The sequence below is a fragment of the Saccopteryx bilineata genome, chromosome 1 (assembly GCF_036850765.1).
Source record: "Saccopteryx bilineata isolate mSacBil1 chromosome 1, mSacBil1_pri_phased_curated, whole genome shotgun sequence".
Lineage (NCBI taxonomy): Eukaryota > Metazoa > Chordata > Mammalia > Chiroptera > Emballonuridae > Saccopteryx > Saccopteryx bilineata.
This window is the reverse complement of record NC_089490.1, coordinates 121,419,612-121,446,195: the sequence shown is the minus strand read 5'-3', so window position 1 is coordinate 121,446,195 and position 26,584 is coordinate 121,419,612. Positions and strand designations below refer to the sequence as shown.

The following is a 26,584-nucleotide window of genomic DNA, read 5'->3' as shown; positions in this document are numbered from 1 at the left end:
TAGAGACTGATCATTTCAAACGTTTATTGATGCAACAAAATGCGATTTTTTTGTATTAGCATATACAGGAAACCCTTAAATTATCATAGATTCTAAAAGTTTGTAGGTCAGTTGTTTGGAACTCATAACGCATTTCTCTACAGAAACCGCGGATATGGTTAGTTCCCAGAAGGTCCTGCAAGAGCTTGATTTAATCTACAATGTAATGCAATGCTATTCCAGTTCTGAAGCTGGGAGTGAAGGTGGGGGGAGGTGGTGGAAGCAGAAAAGAGGAGAAAACAAAATGCTCTCCCTTTTTTGACCTCAGGCCAAATGTGGAGCAACCGTTAAAAATTCAGTTTGTTTTTGGTACCTTTCCCCTTTTCTTTCTGCATATCTCTTCTTCTTTGGTGTTTCTCTTAAACTGCTAGGTGCCGTTTAAGAAATGGCTAGGGAAATGGGAAGTGCCCTCATTTCCCATTTCCTTCAAAATTACCTGTGTTCCTTTAATTCCTATTGAATCCCTATCTTTTGTGCAGCTCTCTTAGTGAGATGCTGAAGAAACTCGTTCTGATTTAAGAATTCATAATAGTAGCGAATAACAGATATTGCTTTAACTCGTCTATTTTAAAAGAAGATATTTATTAGCATAAACAAATTATTAGTTAGAAAAATTACACAGAATATCTGAAAGTGATGTCAGTGGTGAAACCTTAGTGTAGGGCTGGGGGAGGTATCCCAGCCCCTGGGATTAACTCCATCACACTGTTACTATTTTTCTGGGCTGCTTCTTGTTCTGCCCCTCTTATCTCTGAAGCAAATTCTACAAACTTCAGGTATTGCCCCACAACTGCTACTATGACAGGAGTTATGGATCTCTAGAGAAAGCAGAGAGCCTAGACTGGTAAAGGTAACTAATGATTGGTATGTGGGGGTCACTGATTAGCAAGTCTAAATGTTCCTGTGGCTGTAAGCTCCTTGAGTGAAGGTACAATGTTTGCTATAGGATATGGAAGCCGACCAAACCACATTAGAGAGGAAAACTCTCCGAAGAGCCATGTATTCGAGAGAGGCCAAAGCCCAAATGGAGGATGAAGATGAAGGTAGATTTTTTCTTGCATCCGAAATACTCAAATGGGTAATAGAATGGAAGGGTTTTCCCTTGACAATTGATGCATGAGTGAGCCACTTTGCAGGGAAAAGAGAGCTAAATCAAATATACAATAGTGAAAATGAAGAGTAGGAATGAAGGAAAGTTGTATGTAATCAAATCAACAGGCATCTTGAAGGATTTCCCACAGGGTGCTGTATGTGAGAGAGAGCTGAAATGGAAAGGCAGAAGTTTGTAAATAGATACAGACTTTTGTTCAGAAAAATTGGAACACCTTAGTATAATGACACAATGAAGTTATTAATATTTGTCTTTCAGAAATAAGCAATAAATGGGGACTGTGGAGAATACTGTTTTAAAATATTTATATTGAATCATGGGGTTCCTCATGGGGTTTTCATGACATAACAATGAAGAATATGAGAATTGAAAGGCCATTTGTTATGTTTCTACTTTTTTGATCAAATAAAGAATAGAGGGGGAAAATTTATTGGAAATTTGAAGAATAAGATAAGATAATTATGTTGCCTTGGCATTTATTGCCAAGAAGTTTGTAAGATAATTTATACTTGAGTCCTTAGACTACATGCACCAAACTTTATTTTTCCTATACAGGCTTTGCTTAAGCCTACGTTTCTACATGTTAATTAAGAAACAGATCATTATTTCAAGCCAAAACCCAACAAAATGTGCTGTCTTTATGTTTCAGATGATACATTGAAACACTGAATAGTTATTGAGTAAATGAATGAATGACAAATGAATGTGTTTTCACTTCAATTTGATTTAAAATGTTTTTAAAGAATGTTTGGTGACATCAGCTTCTAGAATTCTAAACCAATTATTTCTAATGCTCTATAAAAGTGGAGTCATGCCCAATACTCTCTCCAGTGTTCCTGTGATGATTATACCACTTGAGATGCTGACTCTGCCCTGCACTGGTTGTGCTAATCCATTTTTCTCAAGTATAAAGTAAGATAAAACACTTACAAGTAAAAAAAGGTAATACATCTGAAACAGTCCAGTACTGTACATGTACTTATGAGGTTGTTGCTGGTTTCTATCAATATGTCTGTTTAAACCACCAGGAAAGGAAAATGGAAAATAGTTGTACATCTTTCTAGTACTTATCATTGACCAGCTCATCACACTGACAAATTAGGTACAGGAAAAGTTTAGGAATGTTGTCTTTAGCTGGGAAGATAAAAGCAAGTTAAAATTTCAATTAATATGGAAACAGAAAATGCAATATATTGGGGAGACAGCTAGCAGTCTGTAAATGTCCACCTCTTTGATCATGCAAATTTCAAATCTTGTCTTTCTCTGCATTGAACACACTCTTCAGAGAGATTATCTCAGACCTGTTTATTTACTTCTTCAAGCCTAAATATTAGGGTCCTTGGAGATGCTCATTCTTCTCATTGTAACTATATTTAGATCTCTGTGGTCTGATAAACTATAAACCAAATACAAGTTGTCAGTCTTTCCTACCCACAACCTGCTCAGTGTTCAGAAGTGGAGTACACACAAGATAATTGCAATGAAAAGTGCCTTTGGAAAAGAAAAGGATGGGGAATACACAACAGTCATGAGATCCTACAAATAATCACATTTTGCTGGTCAGGAAATGCCCAATTCCCTGTCTTTGTACTATAGTATGTTCCTAAGATAGTCATCTTGAAGTGTCCAGATGGTTTAAACATCTTTGAGAAACTCCCTGTGCACTGTTCTCTGTGGCTCCTGGCATTGCCCTCTAGACAGTTTCTCTCTGCCCATGCCCTGCCATGACCACATCTAAAATGGGCCATAGAAAACATGACCCTTTTGGGCCATGGACAAATTTCAGAGCCTCTTTCTTCCTGGTGCAGTTTTCCAAATTTAGAGTTCAAAGAATTTCATATAAATATTTGCAGACCAGACCTACGGTCTTATTGGCAAGACAATTCCTTCAATAATCTAGTAAACTTCTAGTCTGTAATTCCAGTAAATTTGAAGTGTTATAAACCAGCAAATGATCTCAGCCAAACATAAAGTTTATGTTTATTTTTTTGCTCAATTATTCATTTATTCATTTTGACCAATTTTCTTAAAAATGAGGTTTTCCCTGAGAAAAACATAAAATTTCTAAGACTAATACTGGTATTTCTATAAATTTGAGGGAGATTTTTATATGCTTTTTGTTTTGGTGGACAATACAAATTCTATATATCTGGTTACCTATCTGAAGCTTAAAAAAGTATTTTGTATACAGAGGAAGAAGAAGAAGAAGATGAGGACGACAACATGTCCACGGTAATGAGGCTCAGGACTAAAATGCCATGGAAAACCTGTTGGCGCTACCTCACCTCTGGAGGATTCATCTTGCTCATTCTGATGATTTTCTCCAAGCTTTTGAAGCATTCAGTCATTGTAGCTATAGACTACTGGCTGGCTACATGGACCTCTGAGTACAGTTTAAACAACACTGGGAAAGCTGATCAGGTACTGTGGGTTCTGTGTTTAACCCTTTGAGTAGTACAAATGTTCATGTACGTCCTCGTGCCTCCTGACCGTCCAGAGTACTATAGATTTGTTTTAAAAAATGTGTAAGGCAACATTAAAAAGGCAAATATATGTTCTCTTTGTTTCCATAAATTGGTTATCAAACAAACATGATTTTAAGTTAATAAAACTGTAATTGGAACTAATTTCCTTTAAAAAAAATCACTCCTGGGGGTCAGCATGAAAAAAACTCAATACTCAATCATCAAGGAAAAGTTGAGAATAATACAGTGTGTCCGTAAAGTCATGGTGCACTTTTGACCGGTCACAGGAAAGCAACAAAAGATGATAGAAATGTGAAATCTGCACCAAATAAAAGGAAAACCCTCCCAGTTTCTGCAGGATGATGTGGCAGCATGTGCACATGCGCAGATGACGTAACACCATGTATACAGCGGAGCAGCCCACGGCCATGCCAGTTGAGATGTAGACGGTACAGAGGAAAGTTCAGTGTGTTCTGTGGCTCGCTAAATTAGAATCCGTGACCAAAGTGCAATGTGAATATCAGCGCGTTTATAACGAAGCGCCATCACATAGGAATAACAATACCCGGTGGGATAAGCAGTTGAAGGAAACTGGCAGTTTGGTGGAGAAACCCCATTCTGGTAGGCCATCAGTCAATGACGAGTCTGTAGCTACCTAAGGAGTCCTAAAAAAATCTGTGTGTGAGCCCACATCGAACTGCACTGAATAGGTATGAATAGGTAGTGATACCTTTTTATCTAGTTTGCTAATAGCCCCAATGTCCTAGGACTTTTGTAGTGATTCAATAAGTTCATTAGAACAGAACCTGTCAGGCCCTGGCCGGTTGGCTCAGCGGTAGAGCGTCCGCCTGGCGTGCGGGGGACCCGGGTTCGATTCCCGGCCAAGGCACATAGGAGAAGCGCCCATTTGCTTCTCCACCCGCCCACCTCCTTCCTCTCTGTCTCTCTCTTCCCCTCCCACAGCCAAGGCTCCATTGGAGCAAAGATGGCCCGGGCGCTGGGGATGGCTCCTTGGCCTCTACCCCAGGCGCTAGAGTGGCTCTGGTTGCGGCAGAGCGACGCCCCGGAGGGGCAGAGCATCACCCTCTGGTGGGCAGAGCTTCGCCCCTGGTGGGCGTGCCGGGTGGATCCCGGTCGGGCGCATGCGGGAGTCTGTCTGACTGTCTCTCCCCGTTTCCAGCTTCAGAAAAATACAAAAAAAAAAAGAACAGAACTTGTCAAAGTGGGATCTGTGATCATCACTTTTGTTTTTAAAGTTTATCATAAGAAACATCTAAAGATGTTTGGATTTGTATTCAAGGGAATTACATACATGTGTGTGTGTGTGTGTAACATACACAAGGAACTTTTGTTGCTGTTCTGATGGTATTAAGTTGTTGACTACCTATACCAGTGAATTAGCTGTTCATTCTGATATTAGGCATAGAAAGAATTGATGTTGCAATATAGAAATTCAAAAATATTTCAAACGTGAAAATAGACTCCATGCTTCATCTGTCCCTAGGAAAACCATAAAAGAGAGTGAAGGAAGCAAGTAGGGACTTGGGTTTTGGATTATGGTGGGGATTTTGCCCAAGACTCAAAAACTGTGCTCCTTCAACTGTTCAAACTGATGCAATATAATGAAGTTGACAACATTATCTGACTTTGATATTTGGTGTTCTAGTAAGAAAAAAACCTCAATTGATAATTTCACATGTGTTTCTTGTGCTGGTTGCTTCTTAGACCTACTATGTGGCTGGATTTAGCATCCTCTGTGGAGCAGGGATTTTCCTCTGCCTTGTTACATCTCTCACTGTAGAATGGATGGGTCTCACAGCTGCCAAAAATCTTCACCACAATCTCCTTAATAAGATAATTCTTGGACCAATAAGGTAAAAAGTAATTATTTTTTTACTCCCACATACAAAATCTGCATGCATTTTTAAGTTTAAGTGAAATGTGGCATTTTAAAGAATTTATTCAGTACTTGAGCAAATGAATAAAGACCTTCTCATTTTTATGACTCCAAGATGTCTGTTTGCAGTGCTCAAGTTCCAAATAATATAGTATTATAATATGTTTTAATCTGTTTGTTGCCTAGATTCTTTGATACCACACCCCTGGGACTGATTCTCAATCGCTTTTCAGCTGATACCAACATTATTGATCAGGTGAGTGCCTGAATTAGTTCCAAGTTCAGAATAAATTTATTGGTGTATGCTAAATAACACTTTGAGATAAAACATGATTTCTCTTAACAATAGAGGATTTCTAAAACTTAAATGAAAGCCTGTTTGCATTCATATTAATATTATATGCATAAATAATTTCTAGAATAAATCTTTAAGAAAAACTTTAACTCAAAATAATTTATGCATGTAGAAAAGACTACATTAGATAAATAGAAATAGCAAAGACTAAACTAATATTTAAATTTTTTATTATGAAAAGGAATGATTTTGATTAGTTTATCTCTATTTACAGTTAAGTTCTTAAAAATTCAGTCTCCCAGAAATAAAGAATGTAATGCCAGGCTGTATTAAATGTCTTTTACTTTTATTAGATGAGCTCTTGAATGAGAGAAGCTTTACATGGTCTGATCTTTTAGCATAACCAGTTTAGATCCTCAGGCCTCTAAAAGTTTGTCCCTAAATTAAAGACCTCAAACTCTCAACTTAGATAATTTCAAGAACAGACCTCTTAGGATGATTGAGAAAAGAATTAATCAAATTCAGCCCTTGTCTTTTCTGAACTTCCAGACTGCCTTTAGAAACATGTAAATTACCCTCGATTTAAAAAAAGAATGCTTGATGCATACAGCTGATTAAAAAGCATGCCAAAAAATTTTGGTGTTTTCATGACATTGGTATCAGGTCACATTGTATCTAAAATCTTCATAAAGAATATATATTAGAAAAAAACAGACAAAACAGTCCTTGTTTTGAAGATGAAATGATTGCTGCCTTGAGAGTTCAAAACAATGAGTACAATACAGAACCAACTAGGAAGTTCAACAGAGTATCTATATAATACATATAAAAAAGTAATTTTTCCTACACCAATTAAATTAAGTGAAAAATAAATTCCATATATAAAAACAACTGAAACTGTCAAGATAGAAATAAAACTAACATAAAGAAAAGAGTTTTTAGAAACCCCCAAAATGCTATTAAATTTAAACACTCTGGTGATCACAGAAAACAATTAGGTCAAAAAAATAAAATAGAAAATTCAAGAACACCAGCATAAATAGAGATTTAGGACAGGTTAAATGTGGTACTAAAATCAGTAAGAAAAGGATTACTTTTTTCAATAATAATGTTGGGACAATGAACTAACTATAGAATACAGAGCAAATACATATGGAATAAAAATGGCTCTATAAAAACAGAATTATATAATAAAATTGTAAGAGTAAATGTAGTTTTAGAATTTGGGGGTGGCAAAGTTTTTAAAATAAGACTCAAAACTCAGAATCAATAAGGGAAAGGCCAACAGAAATGACTGTATAATGTTTTAAACTTCTGTTCAACTAAAAGCATCAATGACAAATTTAAAATATAATAGATTAACTGGGAAAAAAACTGGTATCATTGATAAAAAAAAAAGAGGTTAAACATCCATAATAAATAAAGAGCATCTAAAGATGAATAAGGAAGATAAACCATTCAATCAAAAACACGCAAAGGATATGAACAAGAAATTACAGAAAATTAATTTAAATGTCTTACAGAAGAATAGCTCGATACTTTTAATACTATACAGCCATTAAAAAATAGATTTGTGTGTAGTGGCATGGCAAAACTTCCAGTCTATCTTGTTCAATAAGAGAAAACAAGCGTATGGACAAATAAGTTTTATAGTATGGTACTATTTATATAAAGTCCTCAGTATAGACTAGTAGGTAGGTAGATAACAACTGAGCAATGATACATTGATAGATAGATGGATAAATACACTAAACTGTAGAAAGTGAGTGAAGTTGGAGTGAAGAATTGCTTACAATGAAAATGTTTATATACTACTTCTGTAACTAACTGTATAATGTCACATTAATATAAAATAAATAAGTGTTATTTTGCATTGGAACCGATGTGTATGCGAACTAAAATGTTTTCCTTTCAATCTACCTTTATAATATAGCACATCCCTCCAACTTTGGAATCTCTCACTCGCTCAACACTGCTCTGCCTGTCTGCCATTGGCATGATATCTTACGCTACACGTGTGTTCCTGGCTGCTATTGTGCCTCTTGGGGTTGCCTTTTATTTTATCCAGAAATACTTCCGAGTGGCTTCTAAGTAAGTAAAACAATGTTCTCTTCATTGTCAAAGCCTCTATATTTGATTTTCTGTGGTCTAGACTTGCTGTAGTATTTTTCAAGATAAGATATAAAGTTTAGAAATGCAACCTATTTTTAACATGATCAAACTTATCCAGACATTGGAGATATATTATAATTGTTGCTGTAACTGGTTGTCCAAACCTTACATAGCCCTGGACACATGTTAACATGTGGATTGATCAATTGAGTTTGAGTCCACAGACTCAAAGCTTTTTTGTTTTTGTTTTTGTTTTATTTATTAAATTTAATGCAGTGACATTGATAAATCAGGGTACATATGTTGAGAGAAAACATCTCTAGATTATTTTGACATTTGATTGTGCTGTATACCGCTCACCCAAAGTTAAATTGTCTTCTGTCACCTTCTATCTGGTTTTCTTTGTGCCCCACCCCTCCCCAACCCCTCTCTCCTTCTTCACCCTATCCCCCCTGCCCCCAACTCCCACCCCTGTTGCCATCATATTCTTGTTCATGTCTCTGAGTCTCATTTTTATGTCCCTTCTATGTATGGATTCATCTCAGTTTTTTTTTCTGATTTACTTATTTCACTCCTTATAGTGTTGTCAAGGTCCATCCATGTTATTGTAAATGATCCGATGTCATCATTTCTTATGGCTGAGTAGTATTCCATAGTTATATGTACCAAAGCTTTTTAATCCACTCGTCCTCTGATGGACACTTGGGCTGTTTCCAGATCGTCGCTATTGTGAACAATGCTGCCACAAACATAGGGGTGCATTTCTCCTTTTGGAGCCGTTCGATGGTGTCCTTGGGGTATATTCCTAAAAGTGGGATAGCTGGGTCAAAAGGCAGTTCGATTTTCAGTTTTTTGAGGAATCTCCATACTGTTTTCCACAGTGGCTGCACCAGTCTGCATTCCCATCAGCAGTGCAGGAGGGTTCCCTTTTCTCCACATCCTCGCCAGCACTTACTCTGTGTTGTTTTGTTGATAAGCGCCATTCTGACTGGTGTGAGGTGATATCTCATTGTGGTTTTAATTTGCATTTCTCTAATGATTAGTGATGCTGAGCATTTTTTCATATGCTTATTGGCCATCTGTATGTCCTCTTTGGAGAAGTGTCTATTCATCTCTTTTGCCCATTTTTGGATTGGGTTGTCTTCCTGGTGTTGAGTTTTACAAGTTCTTTATAAATTTTGGTTATTAACCCCTTATCAGACGTACTGTCAAATATGTTCTCCCATTGTGTAGTTTGTCTTTTTATTCTGTTCTTGTTGTCTTTAGCTGTGCAAAAGCTTTTTAGTTTGATATAGTCCCATTTGTTTATCCTATCTTTTATGTCATTTCCCTGTGGAGATAAATCAGCAAATATACTGCTCTGAGAGATATCTGAGAGTTTACTGCCTATGTTTTCTTCTAAGATGCTTATGGTTTCACAGCCTACATTTAAGTCTTTTATTCATTTTGAGTTTATTTTTGTGAGTGGTGTAAGCTGGTGATCTAGTTTCATTTTTTTGCAGGTAGCTGTCCAATTTTCCCAACACCATTTGTTAAAGAGGCTGTCTTTACTCCATTGTATTTCCTTACCTCCTTTGTCAAATATCAGTTGTCCATAGAACTGTGGGTTTATTTCTGGGTTCTCTGTTCTGTTCCATTGATCTATATGCCTGTTCTTATGCCAGTACCAGGCTGTTTTGAATACAACGGCCTTGTAGTATAACTTGATATCAGGAAGTGTGATACCTCCCACTTTATTCTTCTTTTTTAAGATTGCTGAGGCTATTCGTGTTCTCTTTTGGTTCCATATAAATTTTTGGAATATGTGGTCTATATCTTTGAAATATGTCATTGGTATTTTAATTGGTATTCGTTGAATTTATAGATTGCTTTGGGTAATATAGACATTTTAATGATGTTTATTCTTCCTAACCAAGAGCATGGTATATGCTTCCACTTGTTTGTATCTTCCTTGATTTCTTTTATCAATGCTTTGTAATTTTCCGAGTACAAGTCTTTAGTCTCCTTGGTTAAGTTTATTCCTAGGTACTTTATTTTTTTGTTTGTAATTGTGAAGGGGATTGTGTCCTTAATTTCTCTTTCTGACTGTTCATTGTTGGTGTATAAAAATGCCTCTGATTTCTGAGTATTGATTTTATATTCTGCCACTTTGCTGAATTCATTTATCAGGTCCAGTAGCTTTTTGACTGAGACTTTAGGGTTTTCTATATACAATATCATATCATCTGCAAATAATGATAGTTTTACTTCTTCTTTTCCAACTTTGAATGCCTTTTATTTCTTCTTCTTGGCTGATTGCTGTTGCTAGGACTTCCAGAACTATGTTGAATAAGAGTGGTGAAAGGGGGCACCCCTGCCTTGTTCCTGATTTTAAGGGTATTGCTTTTAATTTTTGCCCATTGAGTATGATGTTGGCTGTGGGTTTCTCATAGATGGCTTTTATCATGTTGAGGTATATTCCCTGTATTCCCACTTTGCTGAGAGTTTTGATCATGAATGGGTGCTGGATTTTATCAAATGCTTTTTCTGCATCTATTGAAATTATCATATGGTTTTTCTCCTTCTTTTTGTTTATGTGATGAATAACATTGATTGATTTGCGAATATTGTACCAGCCTTGCCTCCCAAGAATAAATCCCACTTGATCATGGTGTATGATTTTTTCCATATAATATTGTTGGATCCGGTTTGCTAATATTTTGTTGAGGATTTTAGCATCTATATTAATCAGAGATATTGGCCTATAATTTTCTTTCTTTATGTTGTCTTTGCCTAGTTTTGGAATCATAATTATGCTCCCCTATATCCTTTATCTCTTACTATATCCTTTGTTTTGCTTGGAAGTCTTCCTTCCTCTTGAATTTTTTGAAATAGTTTGAGAAGGATAGGAGTTAGTTCTTCTTTGAATATTTGGTAGAATTCCGTTGTGAAGCCATCGGGCCCCAGACTTTTCTTTGTTGGGAGTTTTTTTAATAACTGTTTCGATCTCATTTGTTGTAATTGGTCTGTTTAGGTTTTCTGATTCTTCCAGATTGATTTTTGGAAGATTGTATGTTTCAAGGAATTTGTCCATTTCATCTAGGTTGTCTATTTGTTTGGCATACAGTTCTTCATAGTATTTTCTTACAATATTTTGTATTTCTGTTGTGTCAGTTGTTATTTCTCCTCTCTCATTTCTAATTTTATTTATTTGAGTCCTCTCTCTCTTTTTCTTGGTGAGTCTACTTAAAGGTTCATCAATCTTGTTTACCTTTTCAAAGAACCAGCTCCTAGTTTCATTGATCCTCTGTATTGTTTCTTTAGCCTCTATGTCATTTATTTCTGCTCTGATCTTTATTATTTCCTTCCTTCTACTACATTTGGGCTTTACTTGCTATTCTTTTTCTAATTCTTTTAGATGCAGGGTTAAGTTGTTTATTTGAGCTTTTTCTAGCTTCTGAAAGTGTGCCTGTAGTGCTATGAACTTCCCTCTCAGCACTGTTTTCGCTGTGTCCCATAAATTTTGAGTTGTTGTATGCTCATTGTCATTCGTTTCTAGGAATTTTTTTATTTCTTCTTTGATCTCATTCTTAATCCATTCATTATTTAACACTCTGCTATTTAGTTTCCATGTGTTTGAGAATTTTTGAGCTTTTCTGTTGTGATTCATTTCTAGTTTCATGCCGTTGTGATCAGAGAAAGCGCTTGATATGATTTCAGTCTTCTTAAATTTGTTGAGAGCACTTTTGTGCCCTAACATGTGGTCTATCCTAGAGAATGTACCATGAGCACTTGAAAAGAATGTATATTCTGCTGCTTTAGGGTGAAAGGTTCTGAAGATATCTATTAAATCGAGTTGATCTAGTGTTTCCAATAAGTCTGCTGTTTCTTTGTTAATTTTCTTTCTTAAGGATCTATCTAGTGATGTTAGTGGGGTATTGAAATCCCCTACTATTATAGTATTGCTGTTAATCTCGCCCTTTAAATCCATCAAAGTCTGCTTTATATATTTGGATGCTCCTATATTAGGTGCATAGATATTTATAATAGTTATATCTTCCTGTTGGATTACTCCCTTTATCATTATGTAGTGGCCTTCTTTATCTCTTACTATATCCTTTGTTTTAAAGTCCAATTTGTCTGATATAAGTATTGCTACCCCTGCTTTTTTTTCATTTCCATTTGCATGAAATATTTTTTTCGATCCTTTTACCTTCAATCTATGTGTGTCTTTTGTTCTAAGGTGTGTCTCTTGTAGACAACATATGTATGGGTCCTGTTTTCTTATCTATGCAGCTACCCTATGTCTTTTGATTGGATCATTTAATCCATTTACATTTAAGGTTATTATTGATATGTAGTTGTTTATTGCCATTTTCTTCTTTAAAGGTGTATTCCTTTTTTGCTATATTCTTTTCCCACTTTGATCTGTTTACACCATGCCCCTTAACATTTCCTGCAGCATTGGTTTGGTTGTAATGAATTCCTTGAGTTGTTTTTTTTGTCTGGGAAGCTTTTTATTTCTCCTTTGATTTTAAATGATAGCCTTGCTGGATAATGTAGTCTTGGTTGTAGGTTCTTGTTCTGCATTACTTTGAATATTTCTTGCCATTCCCTTCTGGCCTCAAGTGTTTCTGTTGAGAAGTCGGATATCATCCTTATGGGGGCTCCTTTGTAGGTGATAACTTTTTTTTCTCTTGCAGCTTTTAATATTTTCTCTTTATCGCTTAGCTTTGGTATTTTAATTATGATGTGTCTTGGTGTAGATTTCTTTGGGTTTCTCTTTAATGGAGTCCACTGTGCTCTTGGACTTGTGAGAGTTTCTCTTGCATTAATTTAGGGAAGTTTTCAGCTATGATATAATTGAACAACATCTCTATTCCTTGTTCCTTTTCTTCTTCAGGAACCCCTATGATGCGGATGTTATTTCTCTTCATGTTGTCACAGAGCTCTCTAAGAGTTTCCTCTGAGTTTTTTAGTCTCTTTTCTCTTTTCTTCTCTGCTTTCATGTCTTCATTCCAGTTGTCCTCTAACTTGCTGATTCGATCCTCTGCTCTATCTATCCTGTTTTTAATTCCTTCCATTGTGGTCTTTATTTCTGATATTGTATTTGTCATCTCCGACTGATTCATTTTTATACTTGCTATTTCTTTATTTAGGTGTTCATAGTGACCATCCATTGTTGTTCTAAGATCCCTAAGCATCCTTATAATCATTATTTTGAACTCCGCATCTGGAAGTTTGATTATTTCTGTATCACTCAGTTCATCTCCTGAAGGTGTCACTTGTGGTTTCATTTGGATTGCACTTTTTTGTCTTCTCATTGTGTTTGGGTGTTTTATTTGTAGAGTTGGTTGAGTCTAGGCTTGGTGTTGTCTGCCTCCAGTTTTCAGTTGTGTTATTTCTAGGTCTTCTTGGGTTGGTATCAGCTGTTATCTGTAATCCACTTTCGGATTTGGGCAGCTTTGAAGTCTTGATTTGTTTGTTTTCTTAACAGGTGATAGTCTTGTTTATTGATTTCAGCAGGGGGCTTCCTTGAAACTGTATCCAGGAATGCTATGGGTGTAACCTGAGACTCTGAAGGCCTCTTTAGCCAGCTAATCTCACTGGGGGCAGGGTGTTTTCTCAGCTTCAGTAGGGGGAGGTGTATCTCAGATCTCCATGGAGACCTGAGTTACTGCCCCTCCTCCCCACTTCTTGTTTTCAGCTGTGTCTTGTTGCACTGATTGGAGCTGGATAGATGTCCGGAGATCTCTGATCTAGAAGTACTTCAGCTCTGTTTTGTGAAAGGTTCAGTCCCTCCCCCAGCTATGGCCGCCTCCAGCACGAATGAGTCAGCTTTTTTAGTTCATTTCCTGCATTCCTTAGCCCCTCACAGTCTGTCTGTTGGGCAGATAAAATGTATTATGCTCACTTTGTTAAAAATGGCGATGCCCACGTGAGGCCGTCGCCCAGGTGATATTAATGTGTGTTGAGAATCCTTGTAGCCTGGGGCTTGGTTTCGGGATTAAGCCTTTCCCACCCATTTTGATGAGGCAAACCAATCATGCCTCAGAGAAGTGACTTAGTATTGGAGACTTCCCTATTTTGCATATTGGATTAAGGGTTTGGATTTCTACACTATAAAATGGGGATGGAGCGGAAGCTTGCCCTCTTGGTTCCTGGGATGATTAGCATGAGAGAGAGGAGAGAGCAGAGGAGAGCAGAGAAAGGCCATGTGGAGTAGGCCAGGAGAAGCAGCCAAGATGGCGGAGTGCTGAGTGAGATGCCAGTTTGTGCAGTTTATGTAGAGATAAGGAAGGAGATGGGGAACAGAGAAGAATAAGGCTGGTGAGCTAGAAACTTTTGATTCTAGGAAACTCGGATAAGTCAGTGTCTTTGTGAGCACTGAATATGAGTGGGTTTTGGAGCCCAGTGTGTATTTTTACTTGCCCGCCGGGTGCAAACTAGAATTAAAGAAAATGGCCTATCAGTTTTTGGCTCCATTGTTTCTTTACCGACTGTTCGAATACAATGCGAACCTGCATGGTCTGGGCGGCTGCTGTGATGCTGGCCCTGGCTTCTGGCTTTACACTGTCCCTCTCCCTGTCCTTTCCACTTGGGAGATAAGCTGGTATTTTCAACACACCTCGCTCCCTGGTCACCAGGTAAGTGACTGTGAGCAGTGGTTTCTGCTCTTTTCCCTATGTGAGACCCCCTCTGGGCTCTCAGCCTCACCCCCCCCCATTCCTGTAAGCAGAGGAGATTCAGGCGCTCCATACCAGGATTATTGTGGCTTCTTCTTTGCTCCTTGGTTTTTGAGAGCTGTTCTTGCAGTTCAGAGTTGGTTTTTCATGCTGATTTTTCCTGAATTGATTTGTATTCCAGTTTGGTAGTGAGAGCTGGGTGTCTGTGCATCCGCCTACTCCGCTGCCATCTTGGACTCCTCCAGACTCAAAGTTTTTTATCCCATGGTCCTTTTACTGAGCATGACATTAACAAAAAACTTAAGAAATCCAACATAGTCCCAAAGGATAGTGATTTAATATTACTATAATCTCAAATGGGGAGGGGGGAAGTAAGATAATTTAAAATGTTTAAAATATATTCTGTAAAAAAAGTACAATACAAATGAAAAAAGATTAAAGATAAAATAGAGCGAAGACTATAAAAGTAAATAATCTTGAGTGCTGTAACTTTAAGAGATTGGAAATTTTCAGATTGGATCATTTAACATGCACTTGAGTGTCCAGCCAAATAAAAAAAAAAGATAGGACATGGATCTTAAATTATTCTATTAATATAAGATTTGTCATTTGCTGAGATGTTGAATTCCTAAATGAAATATAGTACCAGTTGTTTTTAAATTTCCAGTTTAACTTTGAAGCCCTGCTATAAATAGTACAGTAAATGTTATATCATTTCAATAATCACATTATTTCAAGAAACATTTATTAAACATTTACTGAGTTGCAAATAATTGTGTGAGCCTTGGGACAGCTGAATAGATTGACATAACAAGAACCTGTTATGAAATAGTTTCTTGGGAAGATAAAACATTACATATTAGAGTGGGAAGGAAGACATTGAGTTTATTCAGCAAACTAAAAATATTTAATAAGACTTGAAGCAAGGAAGTGTAAGAAAAAATCAGGGAAAGTAACAAGAAGAGACAAGAATATAGTTGGGAACCTCTGAATGTATCATAAAACATTTATTGTTTTTAATTAATTAACTAATTAATTTTTGACAGAGACAAAGAGAGTCAGAGAGAGATTCAGACAGGGACAGACAGACAGGAAGGGAGAGAGATGAGAAGCATCAATTCTTTGTTGCGTACCTTAGTTGTTCAATGATAGCTTTCTCATATGTGCCTTGACTATAGCAGAGGGAGTGACCCCTTGCTCAAGCCAGTGACCTTGGGCTCAAACCAGCATCCTTGGGCTTCAAATCAGTGACCTTTGGGCTCAAGCTAGTCACCATGGGTCATGTCTATGACCCCACGCTCAAGCCAGCAACTCCACACTCAAGCTGGTGAGCCTGTATTCAAGCCAGATGAACCCGCGCTTAAACTGGCAACCTCGGGGTTTTGAACCTGGGTCCTCTGCATTCCAGTCCGATGCTCTGTCCACTGAACCACAGCCTGGTCTGGCATAAAACATTTCTTACTGTAAAAGATATAGTTTCTCCCTCAGGTCTATGAGTTAGGGTCCTTCAGATGTTAAGGATCTTTTTAAATCTAGAATGTGTTTTCATCCCCAGCTTCACCCCTTTTTCTTATAGTAAATTAGGACCTAAAGAGAGAGGCTAGTCAGTAAAGTCACTCTTTCATTTTCTCTGTTGTTTTTGCTCATGCTACTTTGATGGAGGGACAAAATGTTTAATTACTTCATTTTTGAGGGCTGTTTCCAAATCTCTCCTTGCTTTCTCACCACTAAATTCGTCATGACTTACTTCAACCACATATTTATCTGGGCTTATTTTTTCCCCTTAGAAATACAAATTGAGTGCAACTTCTAGGCAAATGGTCCGAGTCCATTAATTTGAATTGCGAATTTGGTTCATTTTAAGTGGGAATAATCTGTTAGCAGTGGTAGTGACTAAGATACAGAAGAAATAATTATTATTAAAGAATTAACATTAATAATGGATTATAAACCATTCTTATTTTAAGTCCTCTGATAGCTAACAAATATGACCACACGATTTTAAGTCTCACAGACAAAAGCACTTTGTAGGTGTTGAGGCTCTGCAGGACTGTTGAAAAGCTCCAGCGGCAGCGAACAGACAATTTTGTAAACACCCAGGAAATTCAAATAGGGGAAGTGCTACAGGAAATGCCACAGAATATTGAACGTTTAAAATCATAAATCTAATGTGTAGTTAGCCCTGTGGTACCTCCTTACAAGATTACAAAATCAAACTAGCGTCTCCTTCATTCACAAAATGCAGTTCTATAAACAAATGTTCCTCCTTCCTAGTTTTTTCCCTTCATTGCTTATCTCATTGTAGTGACCACCTGTTGCTTGTGTCAGAATTACAAACAGCCACTTAGTTTTGTTTAAAAACAAAGACTATGCACATTCCTTTATATTCAATTCTCCTCCCCTCACCTGCAGTTTCTGAAATGAGTAAATCTAGTTTAGAAACTCAAAAAAGACTTTGCATTTGTTTGTGGGACTAAACAGACAGCCGAGAATGACACAAATTAATTGCTAAAGATTGAGTAACAGTTCATTTGACTCTGGCAGGTGAGTGTCAATGCTGCTACTTTCATTCCTTCCATCCCAGAGACCTAGCGGTAAAGGGACTGAAAAGAAAAGTGAGGAATGTTATGAAACATGTGGTGTAACTCTTAGCCTATCTTGTAAACATGCTATGTGGTTTAAAGAAAAGTTACCAGGAGTTTTCATCCTTATGAAAAGGTCAAATTCAGTCATTTGTGTGTTGTTGTTTTTTTTCTTGAGAAGCAGGAAGACAGAGAGACAGACTCCCATATGCACCCTGACCAGAATCCTCCCAGCAAGCTCCCTATGGGGCAATGCTCTGCCCATCTGGGGCCATTGCTCCATTTCTCGGCAACCAAGCTATTATAGCACCTGAGACGAGGCCATGGAGCCATCCTCAGAGCCTGGGACCAACTTGCTCAAACCGAGCCATAGCTGTGGGAGGGGAAGAGAGAGATAGAGAGAGAGAAGAGAAAAAGACAGGAGTAAAGAAGCAGATGGTCGCTTCACTTGTGTGCCCTGACCAGGAATCAAACCCAGGACATCCACACACCAAGCCAATGCTCTACCTCTGAGCCAACCAACCAGGGCCAAATTCAGTCATTTCTTCACCAAACATTTATTGGATGCCAAATATAGCTATATAGATTTAGATGCTTCACATATACAAATACATGTATATGCATGTGTGGATATATATAAAACTTTTATTCATAGCATAGAAGTTCCATGAAGGCAAGGATTCAATCTCATTGTGGCCAAACCTAAACTCATCTTTTTTCTTCATTGTTTTTTTTTGTTTGTTTGTTTTTCTCCCAAATATCTTGCTTCTGGGTCCCCTATCCTGGTCATTGTACCACCGTCGTCCAAGTCTGCTAAGCAACAACCAAGCCATGTTTGATTCTTCTTATTCACCCTGCTACAACTAATTGATTATATCAGTTTAGAATGCTGCTTCTAGCAAATGAATTTATAGTCCCCCACCTATTTTAAATCTAACCAGCATCACACTAATTCAGAACTTGAAAAATATCTCATATAGATTACCTAACTCAGTCATTCTCTTACATCCTTTACACTGGCTCCCAAGTTCTGTTGCTTAAGCACAGCTCTGAACATTTTATTTCTAGTCATCCATAGTTTTTCCTGCCTTGGGTGGGACTAGTCCAGGGGTCTCAAACTCATCTCAGCATGTGGGCCACAGAGCAAGATCACAGCCATTCGGCGGGCCGCACTAGGTCTACAAAAGGCAACTGTTACGCAACACTTTTCTCACTGCAGTTGAAAACAAAAAAAAATCAGTACAACAAGCACAATCGTACATGCAGTTTACTCAGTGTCACAAAACGACCAGAAACTGTAGTTTGCATCACAACTGCTGTTAAAGCTAATATCTAGCTAGGATGCTAGAGAAATGAAAAATACAAGTAGGCCCCTAGGCTTACTTAATTTTATCCAAAATATTTTGAACTTCGTGGATTAGTCTTCGGGCCGCACAAAATTGTTCGGCGGGCCGCAAGTTTGAGACCCCTGGTCTAGTCCCACCCAATTTTTATACAGCCTTTTTCCTCTACAACATCCCACACAATTCTGGACACCAGCCAGACGGGACTTGTCAAGTTCTTTAGTCTTCTGTGTTTGCCATTCTGTTCCCTTACTTGGAATGTACTACTTGTACATTCTGTTTGGTTGAGCCCTCCTTATGCTTAAGGTTTGATCTAAATTGCACCTCCTGAAAAATAAAATATTACCCATCTCCTATATATAAATTAATTGGTCATTCCTCTGTGTCCCTATATGTGTTTACTTTGGCCATTACACAAAGCTGTTATTATTGTATGACATCATTACATTCAGCTTGGACCCATATTTAGTTATTTATTTATATAAATTTTTATTAATTTTAATGGGGTGACATCAATAAATCAGGGTACATATGTTCAAAGAAAACATGTCCAGGTTATCTTGTAATTCAATTATGTTGCATACCCATCACCCAAAGTCAGATTGTCCTCCATCACCTTCTATCTAGTTTTCTTTGTGTCCCTCCCCCTCCCTCTTCCCCTCTCCCTCCCTCTCTTCCCCCCCTCCCCCCGCCATAACCACCACACTCTTCTCCATGTCTCTTAGTCTCGTTTTTTATGTCCCATCTATGTATGGAATCATGCAGTTCTTGTTTTTTTCTGATTTACTTATTTCACTCCATGTAATGTTATCAAGATCAAACCATTTTGTTGTAAATGATCCGATGTCATAATTTCTTATGACTGAGTAGTATTCCATAGTGTATATGTGCCACATCTTCTTTATCCAGTCATCTATTGAAGGGCTTTTTGGTTGTTTCCATGTCTTGGCCACTGTAAACAATGCTGCAATGAACATGGGGCTGCATGTGTCTTTACATATCAATGTTTCTGAGTTTTGGGGGTATAAACCCTGTAGAGGTATTGCTGGTCATAAGGTAGTTCTATTTTCAGTTTTTTGAGAAACCACCATACTTTCTTCCATAATGGTTGTACTATACATTCCCACCAACAGTGAATGAGGGTTCCTTTTTCTCCACAGCCTCTCCAACATTTGCTATTACCTATCTTGTTGAAAATAGCTAATCTAACAGATGTGAGGTGGTATCTCATTGTAATTTTGATTTGCATTTCTCTAATAACTAATGAAGATGAGCATCTTTTCATATGTCTGTTGGCCATTTGTATTTCTTCCTGGGAGAAGTGTCTGTTCATATCCTCTTCCCATTTTTTATTGGGTTGTTTGTTTGATTGTTGTTGAGTTTTATGACTTCTTTGTATATTTTGGATATTAGGCCCTTATCTGAGCTGCTGTTTGAAAATATCATTTCCCATTTAGTTGCTGTCTGTTTATTTTGTTGTCAGTTTCTCTTGCTGAGCAAAAACTTCTTAGTCTGATGTAGTCCCATTAATTTATCTTTGCCTTCACTTCTCTTGCCTTTGGAGTCAAATTCATAAAATGCTCTTTAAAACCCAGGTCCATGAGTTTAGTACCTATGTCTTCTTCTATGTACTTTATGGTTTCAGGTCTTATATTTAGGTCTGTGATCCATTTTGATTTAATGTTAGTACAAGGGGACAAACTATAGTCGAGTTTCATTCTTTTGCATGTGGCTTTCCAGTTTCCCCAGCACCATTTGTTGAAGAGGCTTTCTTATCTTCATTGTGTGTTGTTGGTCCCTTTATCAAAAATTATTTGACCATATATACGTGTTTTTATTTCTGGACTTTCTATTCTGTTCCATTGGTCTGAGTGTCTATTTTTCTGCCAATGCCATGCTGTTTTAATTGTTGTGGCTCTACAATATAGTTTGAAGTCAGCTATTGTAATGCCCCAGCTTCATTCTTTTTCCTTAGGATTGCTTTGGCTATTCAGGGGATTTTATAGTTCTATATAAATCTGATGATTTTTTGTTCCATTTCTTTAAAAAATGTCATTGGAATTTTGATGGGAATTGCATTAAATTTGTATATTGCTTTGGGTAATATGGCCATTTTGATTATATTTATTCTTCCTATCCAAGAACAAGGAATATTTTTCCATCTCATTGTATCTTTTTCAATTTCCCTTAACAATGCTTTGTAGTGTCCATTATATAAGTCCTTTACATTCTTTGTTATGTTTATTCCTAGGTATTTTTTTTGTTGTTGCAATCATGAAGGGAATTATTTTTTTAAGTTTGGTTTCTAATGTTTCATTGTTAGCATATAGAAAGGCTATGGACTTTTGTATATTAATTTTGTATCCTGCGACCTTACTGTATTGGTTTATTGTTTCTAGTAATCTTTTTTGTGGAGTCTCTGGGGTTTTCAATGTATAGGATCATATCATCTGCAAAAAGTGATACCTTTACTTCTTTTACAATATGGATGCCTTTTATTTTTTTATCTTGTCTGATTGCTCTGGCCAGAACTTCTAGCACCACGTTAAATAAGAGTGGAGAGAGTGGACAACCCTGTCTTGTTCCTGATTTAAGGAGGAAAGTCCTCAGTTTTATGCTATTTGATATGATGTTAGCTGATAGTTTATCATATATGACCTTTATCATCTTTATCATGTTGAGATATTTTCCCTCTATACCCATTTTGTTGAGTGTCTTAAACATAAAGTTGTGTTGTTGTTGTTGTTGTTTTTACGGAGACAGGGAGTGAGTCAGAGAGAGGGATAGACAGGGACAGACAGACAGGAACGGAGAGAGATGAAAAGCATCAATCATTACTTTTTCATTGTGCGTTGCAACACCTTAGTTGTTCATTGATTGCCTTCTCATACATGCCTTGACCATGGGCCTTTGGCAGACCGAGTAACCCCTTGCTGGAGCCAGCGACCTTGGGTTCAAGCTGGTGGGCTTTTTTTTGCTCAAACCAGATGAGCCTGCGCTCAAGCTGCGACTTCGGGGTCTCGAACCTGGATCCTTTGCATTCCAGTCTGACGCTCTATCCACTGCGCCACCGCCTGGTCAGGCAAGTTGTGATGTATTTTATCAAATGTCTTTTCTGCATCTATTGATAAGATCATGTGGTTTTTGTTCTTTGTTTTGTTGATATGGTGTATTACATTAACTGTTTTATGTATGTTGAACCATCCTTGAGATTCTGAGATGAATCCCACTTGAGCATGATGTATTATTTTTTAATATGTTGTTGTATTCAATTTGCTAGTATTTTGTTTAATATTTTAGCATCTGTATTCATTAGAGATATTGGTCTGTAGTTTTCTTTTTTTGTGTCGTCCTTGCCAGGTTTTAGTATGAGGGTTATGTTGGCCTCATAAAAAGTGTTTGGAAGTATTGCTTCTTCTTCGATTTTTTGGAAAACTTTGAGTAGAATAGAAACCAAGTCTTCTTTGAATGTTTGATAGAATGCACTAGTATAACCATCTGGACCTGGACTTTTATTTTGGAGGAGGTTTTTAATAGTTTTTTCTATTTCCTCCCTGCGAATTGGTTTGTTCAGGCGTTCTGCTTCTTCATGACTCAGTCTAGGAAGGTTGTATTATTCTAAGAATTTATCCATTTCTTCTAGATTGTTGAATTTAGTGGCATATAGTTTTTTGTAGTATTCTACAATAATTCTTTGTATATCTATGATGTCTGTGGTGATTTCTCCACTTTCACTTTGGATTTTGTTTATATGAGTCTTTTCTCTTTTTTCCTTGGTAAGTTTTGCCAAGGGTTTGTCAATTTTGTTGATCTTTTCAAAGAACCAGCTCCTTGTTTTATTAATTTTTTCTACAGTTTTTCTGTTCTCTATTTCATTTATTTCTGCTCTGATTTTTATTATCTCCTTTCTTCGGCTGCTTTTGGGTTGTCTTTGTTCTTCTTTTTCTAGTTCCTTAAGGTGGGAAGTTAAGTGGTTTACTTGGGCTCTCTCTATATGAAAGTGGTTTGTTCATATAGACCTGAAGTGATATGAACTTCCCTCTTATCACTGCTTTTGCTGCATACCAGAGATTCTAATATACCGTATTGTCATTTTCATTTGTCTGTATATATCTTTTGATCTCTGTGCTTATTTCTTCTTTGACCCATTCATTTTTTAAAAGTATGGTGTTTAGTTTCCACATTTTTGTGGTGTTTTTTCCTCTTTTTTGCAGTTGAATTCTAGTTTCAAGACTTTATGATCAGAAAATATGCTTGGTGCAATTTCAATTTTTCTGAATTTGCTGATGTTATTTTTGTGGCCCAGCATATGGTCAATTCTTGAGAATGTTCCATGTACACTAGAGAAAAATGTATACTCTATCACTTTGGGATGAAGTGTCCTATAGATGTCTAGCATATCCAGGTGCTCTAGTGTTTTGTTTAAGGCCAATATATCTTTATTGATATTCTGTTTGGATGACCGATCTAGAGCCGTCAGTGGTGTATTGAGGTCTCCAATTATAATTGTATTTTTGTCAGTTTTTGTTTTTAGGTCAATAAGTTGCTCTCATATATTATGGTGCTCCTTGATTTGGTGCATATATATTAAGAATTGTTGTCTTCTTGATTCAGCATCCCCTTAATCATTATGAAATGACCATTTTTGTCTCTGAGTACTTTTGCTGTCTTGTAGTCAGCATTATTAGATATGAGTATTACTACACCTGCTTTTTTTTGTATGTTATTTGCTTGGAGTATTGTTTTCCAGCCTTTCACTTTGAATTTGTTTTTATCCTTATAGCTTAGATGTGTTTTGTAGGCAGCATACAGTTGGATTTTCTTTTTTAATCCATTCTGCTACTCTGTGTCTTTTTATTGGCGAGTTTAATCCATTTCCATTTAGTGTAATTATTGACACTTGTGGGTTCCCTATTGCCATTTTATAAATTGCTTTCTGTTAGTTTTGTATCTTGTTTGATTCTTCTCTTTCGTTTTTCTATCATTTGTTTTTGTTTGGTTGTATTCCATACTTCTTTCCTCTGTTGCTATCTTTTTTAAGTCATGTGCTTCTGTGGTGATTTTTTTCAAGGGTGGTTACCATTAAGTAATGAAAGGGGTACCTACTATGTTCATTGTAGTACACTATCTTATGAGTGTTTCTGCACTCCATCGTTTTTTGCTACTATTAATCTCTGTCCTCTCCCCATTTTTTATTTGTTTTTGTTGTCACAGTTTAAATTTGGTTTTATTGTGTTCTTGGTTGAGCTTTTACTTGTTATTTTGTTTTGTTTAGTTCTTTGTATCTGGTTGGAAAACCCCCTTTAGTATTTCCTGGAGTGGGGGTTTTCTGATGATAAATTCCCTCATCTTTTTTGTATCTGCGAATGTTTTTATTTCTCCTTGGTATTTGAAGGATAGCTTCGTATTTGAAAGTGGCTGAAAGTTCCTTTCAGGACTTTAAATACTGGGGTCCACTCTCTTCTAGTTTGTAGAGTTTCTGCTGAGAAATCTGATGATAATCTAATAGACCTTCCTTTATATGTTGTATTCTTCTTTTCCCTGGCTGCCTTGAAAATTTTTTCTTTGTTGTTGGTTTGTGCCAATTTCATTATGATGTGCCTTGGAGTAGGTTTGTTGGGGTTAAGAAAACTCAGTGATCTGTTTGCTTCTTGCTTTAGTTCTTTCCACAGGCTTGGGAAGTTCTCGTCTATTATTTGTTTGAATATGTTCTCCATTCCATTTTCTCTCTCTTCTCCCTCTGGTATACCTATTATTCTTATGTTAGTCTTTTTGGATGGAGTCAGACAATTCCTATAGGGCTTTCTCATTTTTTTTTAATATTTGAGTCTCTCTCTTCTTCTCTCTGTTGTGCCTCAAGTTGCTTGTCTTCTATTTCATTAATCCTACCTTCTATCTGGCCTGTTCTAGTAGCTAAGCTTGTTACCTCATTTTTCAGTTTATGAATTGAGTTTTTTATCTCTGTTTGATTTGTTTTTATAGTTTCAATTTCCTTGGTAATATATTCTTTGTGTTCATTGAGTTGTTTTCTGAGCTCCCTAAATTGCCTTTCTCTGTTTTCTTGTACATCTCTGAGTATTTTTATGATTTCTATTTTAATTTCTCTGTCATTGAGCTCCAAGGTTTCCAATATATTAATTTTTTTCTCCATAGATTTTTCCTCATCTATCTGTGCTATATCTCTGCCTTTTGTATCCATGATATTCGATTTCCTTTTCCGTAATGGCATCTGAGGGTGGTTTTGTTGATAGCACTAATGAGAATTAATAAAGAATAAAAGTAAAAAAAAGAAAAAATGGAAAGAAAAAAAAAGAAAAATTATTTCCCTTTTTTTCTTCTCTCCTCTCCTCCTTGAGAAAATATTGTGATGAACTGTGAATTATATTGTGCTAAATGGAACAAAAACTACCTATAATGGAGAGCCTGAGTTGGGGAGAAGTGATAAAGTGGCAAAAAATGAGGTAGGGACCCACAAAATGTAAAAAAGGAAAAAATTTGGGTCAAGAATAAAATGATTTGTTTGTAAGTGATGGTTGACTAAAGATATAATGAGAAGGATAAGAGGGAAACAGGAAAAAGGAAAAAAATTACTATTGTATTAAGTGGAGCAAAAACTAATTAGAATGGAGAGCCGGGGTTGGAGGGAATGCTAATGACTTAAAAAGTGAAGTCAAAAGCACCCCAAATGCCACAAAGAAAAAAATTTGAGTCTCAAATAAAATAATTTGTTCATGATATGGATTGAATGAGAGGAAAAGTAAAGGAGAAAAGAAGAAACTAATAGAAAGGGAGAAAAAAGGGAAAAAGAAAAAGAAGAAAAAAGAACAAAGAGAGAGAGAGAGAGTTAAGGGTTTTGGAGTGTAACCCTCATAGAGAGAAAGGAAGAATAAAAGAAAGAAAATGGGAGATGTAACACTTATGGGTAGTATAGTTCAAGAAGGGGAAAGAATAAGACAGGCAGAGAATAAACAGACCAAGTTGGAGGAGAAAAAAAAAACAAAAAAAATGGAAAAAGTTATAAAGTCTGTAGATTTTTCTTGATTTTAAGAGGTTATCTTCTTGCTTTTTCTTTCCTCTCCCTCACTCTGCCCCTGTGGCATGCTTAGGTAGAAATTTGCTTAGTTGATAAGTCTCTATGGCGATGTCATATATTAAGCTTCAGTCTCGTTGGTAGTTGGAGGCTTGTTAGCATTTGCAGGCTCCAACAATGAGAGAGTCCATTTTCTCAGAGCCTCTCTCCTAGTTTCTCCTTCCTGAATTAGCAGCTTGATGATCCAGCTATGAGGTTGCCGCTGCCTCTGCCTGGAGAATAAGGGGCTTAAAGAGCTGGCAAATCCCCACTCTGCACAGGACTCTGGGTAAGGCTCTCAGTCAGAGATGCCAGCATAATCAAGTGGGGCTGAGAACCAGTTGCTCTCAAGGTGCCTTTTTAGAGCCTCCAGGCATGTCTAGTATGCCTCAGCACTCTGTGGTACCACTCTCCCCAGATTTTTTGCACTTTGTAACCTGTATTGGCTGGGAAGAAGATGCCCTAGTCGCTGCCTGCAGAACAGGAGGTCTTAAAAGCTGCCAAGTCCCTCTTTTTAATGTATAGCCCTGAGTATGAAAGCTCTGCCAATCAGAAGTTGCCCCCACCCCTACGTGCATAGCAAGAGGCACTCAAACTTATCACGCCTCTTGTCTTAGATCACTGAACTGAGAGAGATCTTGTCAGTTAGAGCCCTGTAGGTCAGTTAGGAGGTGAGCAGACTGTGAGTTAAGCTAATTTCAGTGATTGGATCCACAGATCAGCTCCGGAGACAGACTGCAAGCTGCTTGCATGCCCCTCCCCCTAATGCTTTCATATTTTTTCTTCCTGGGGATGTTAGCTTGAATGGCTGGGTTAGATGCCCCACCCGCCCAGAGAAGTTCGGGCGTAAGGAAGTTCGCTTTTGCACACTCCCCACGCGCTGCTGTTCAGGGTGCAGGGACCACACCAAGACTCTGGTCACACATGCAAAGGCCTCTGACACTGCCCCTCTGTCCAGGAACACAGCCGCCCACTCCCAGGGCACTAGGAGGAACCTCTCACACAC

General features: G+C 37.2%; 1 protein-coding gene across 8 annotated transcripts in view; it reads left to right on the top strand.

Annotated features, from left to right (window-relative positions):
- ABCC9 (ATP binding cassette subfamily C member 9) overlaps positions 1-26,584 on the top strand; it is a 152,099-nt gene that overhangs the window by 91,234 nt on the left and 34,281 nt on the right. For all 8 annotated transcript variants that reach the window (XM_066264640.1, XM_066264658.1, XM_066264631.1 and 5 more), the window contains 5 exons: positions 986-1,082; positions 3,342-3,571; positions 5,341-5,489; positions 5,699-5,768; positions 7,741-7,898. In XM_066264640.1, coding sequence (XP_066120737.1) covers positions 986-1,082; positions 3,342-3,571; positions 5,341-5,489; positions 5,699-5,768; positions 7,741-7,898 — 704 coding nt within the window. The remainder of the gene's footprint in view (positions 1-985; positions 1,083-3,341; positions 3,572-5,340; positions 5,490-5,698; positions 5,769-7,740; positions 7,899-26,584) is intronic.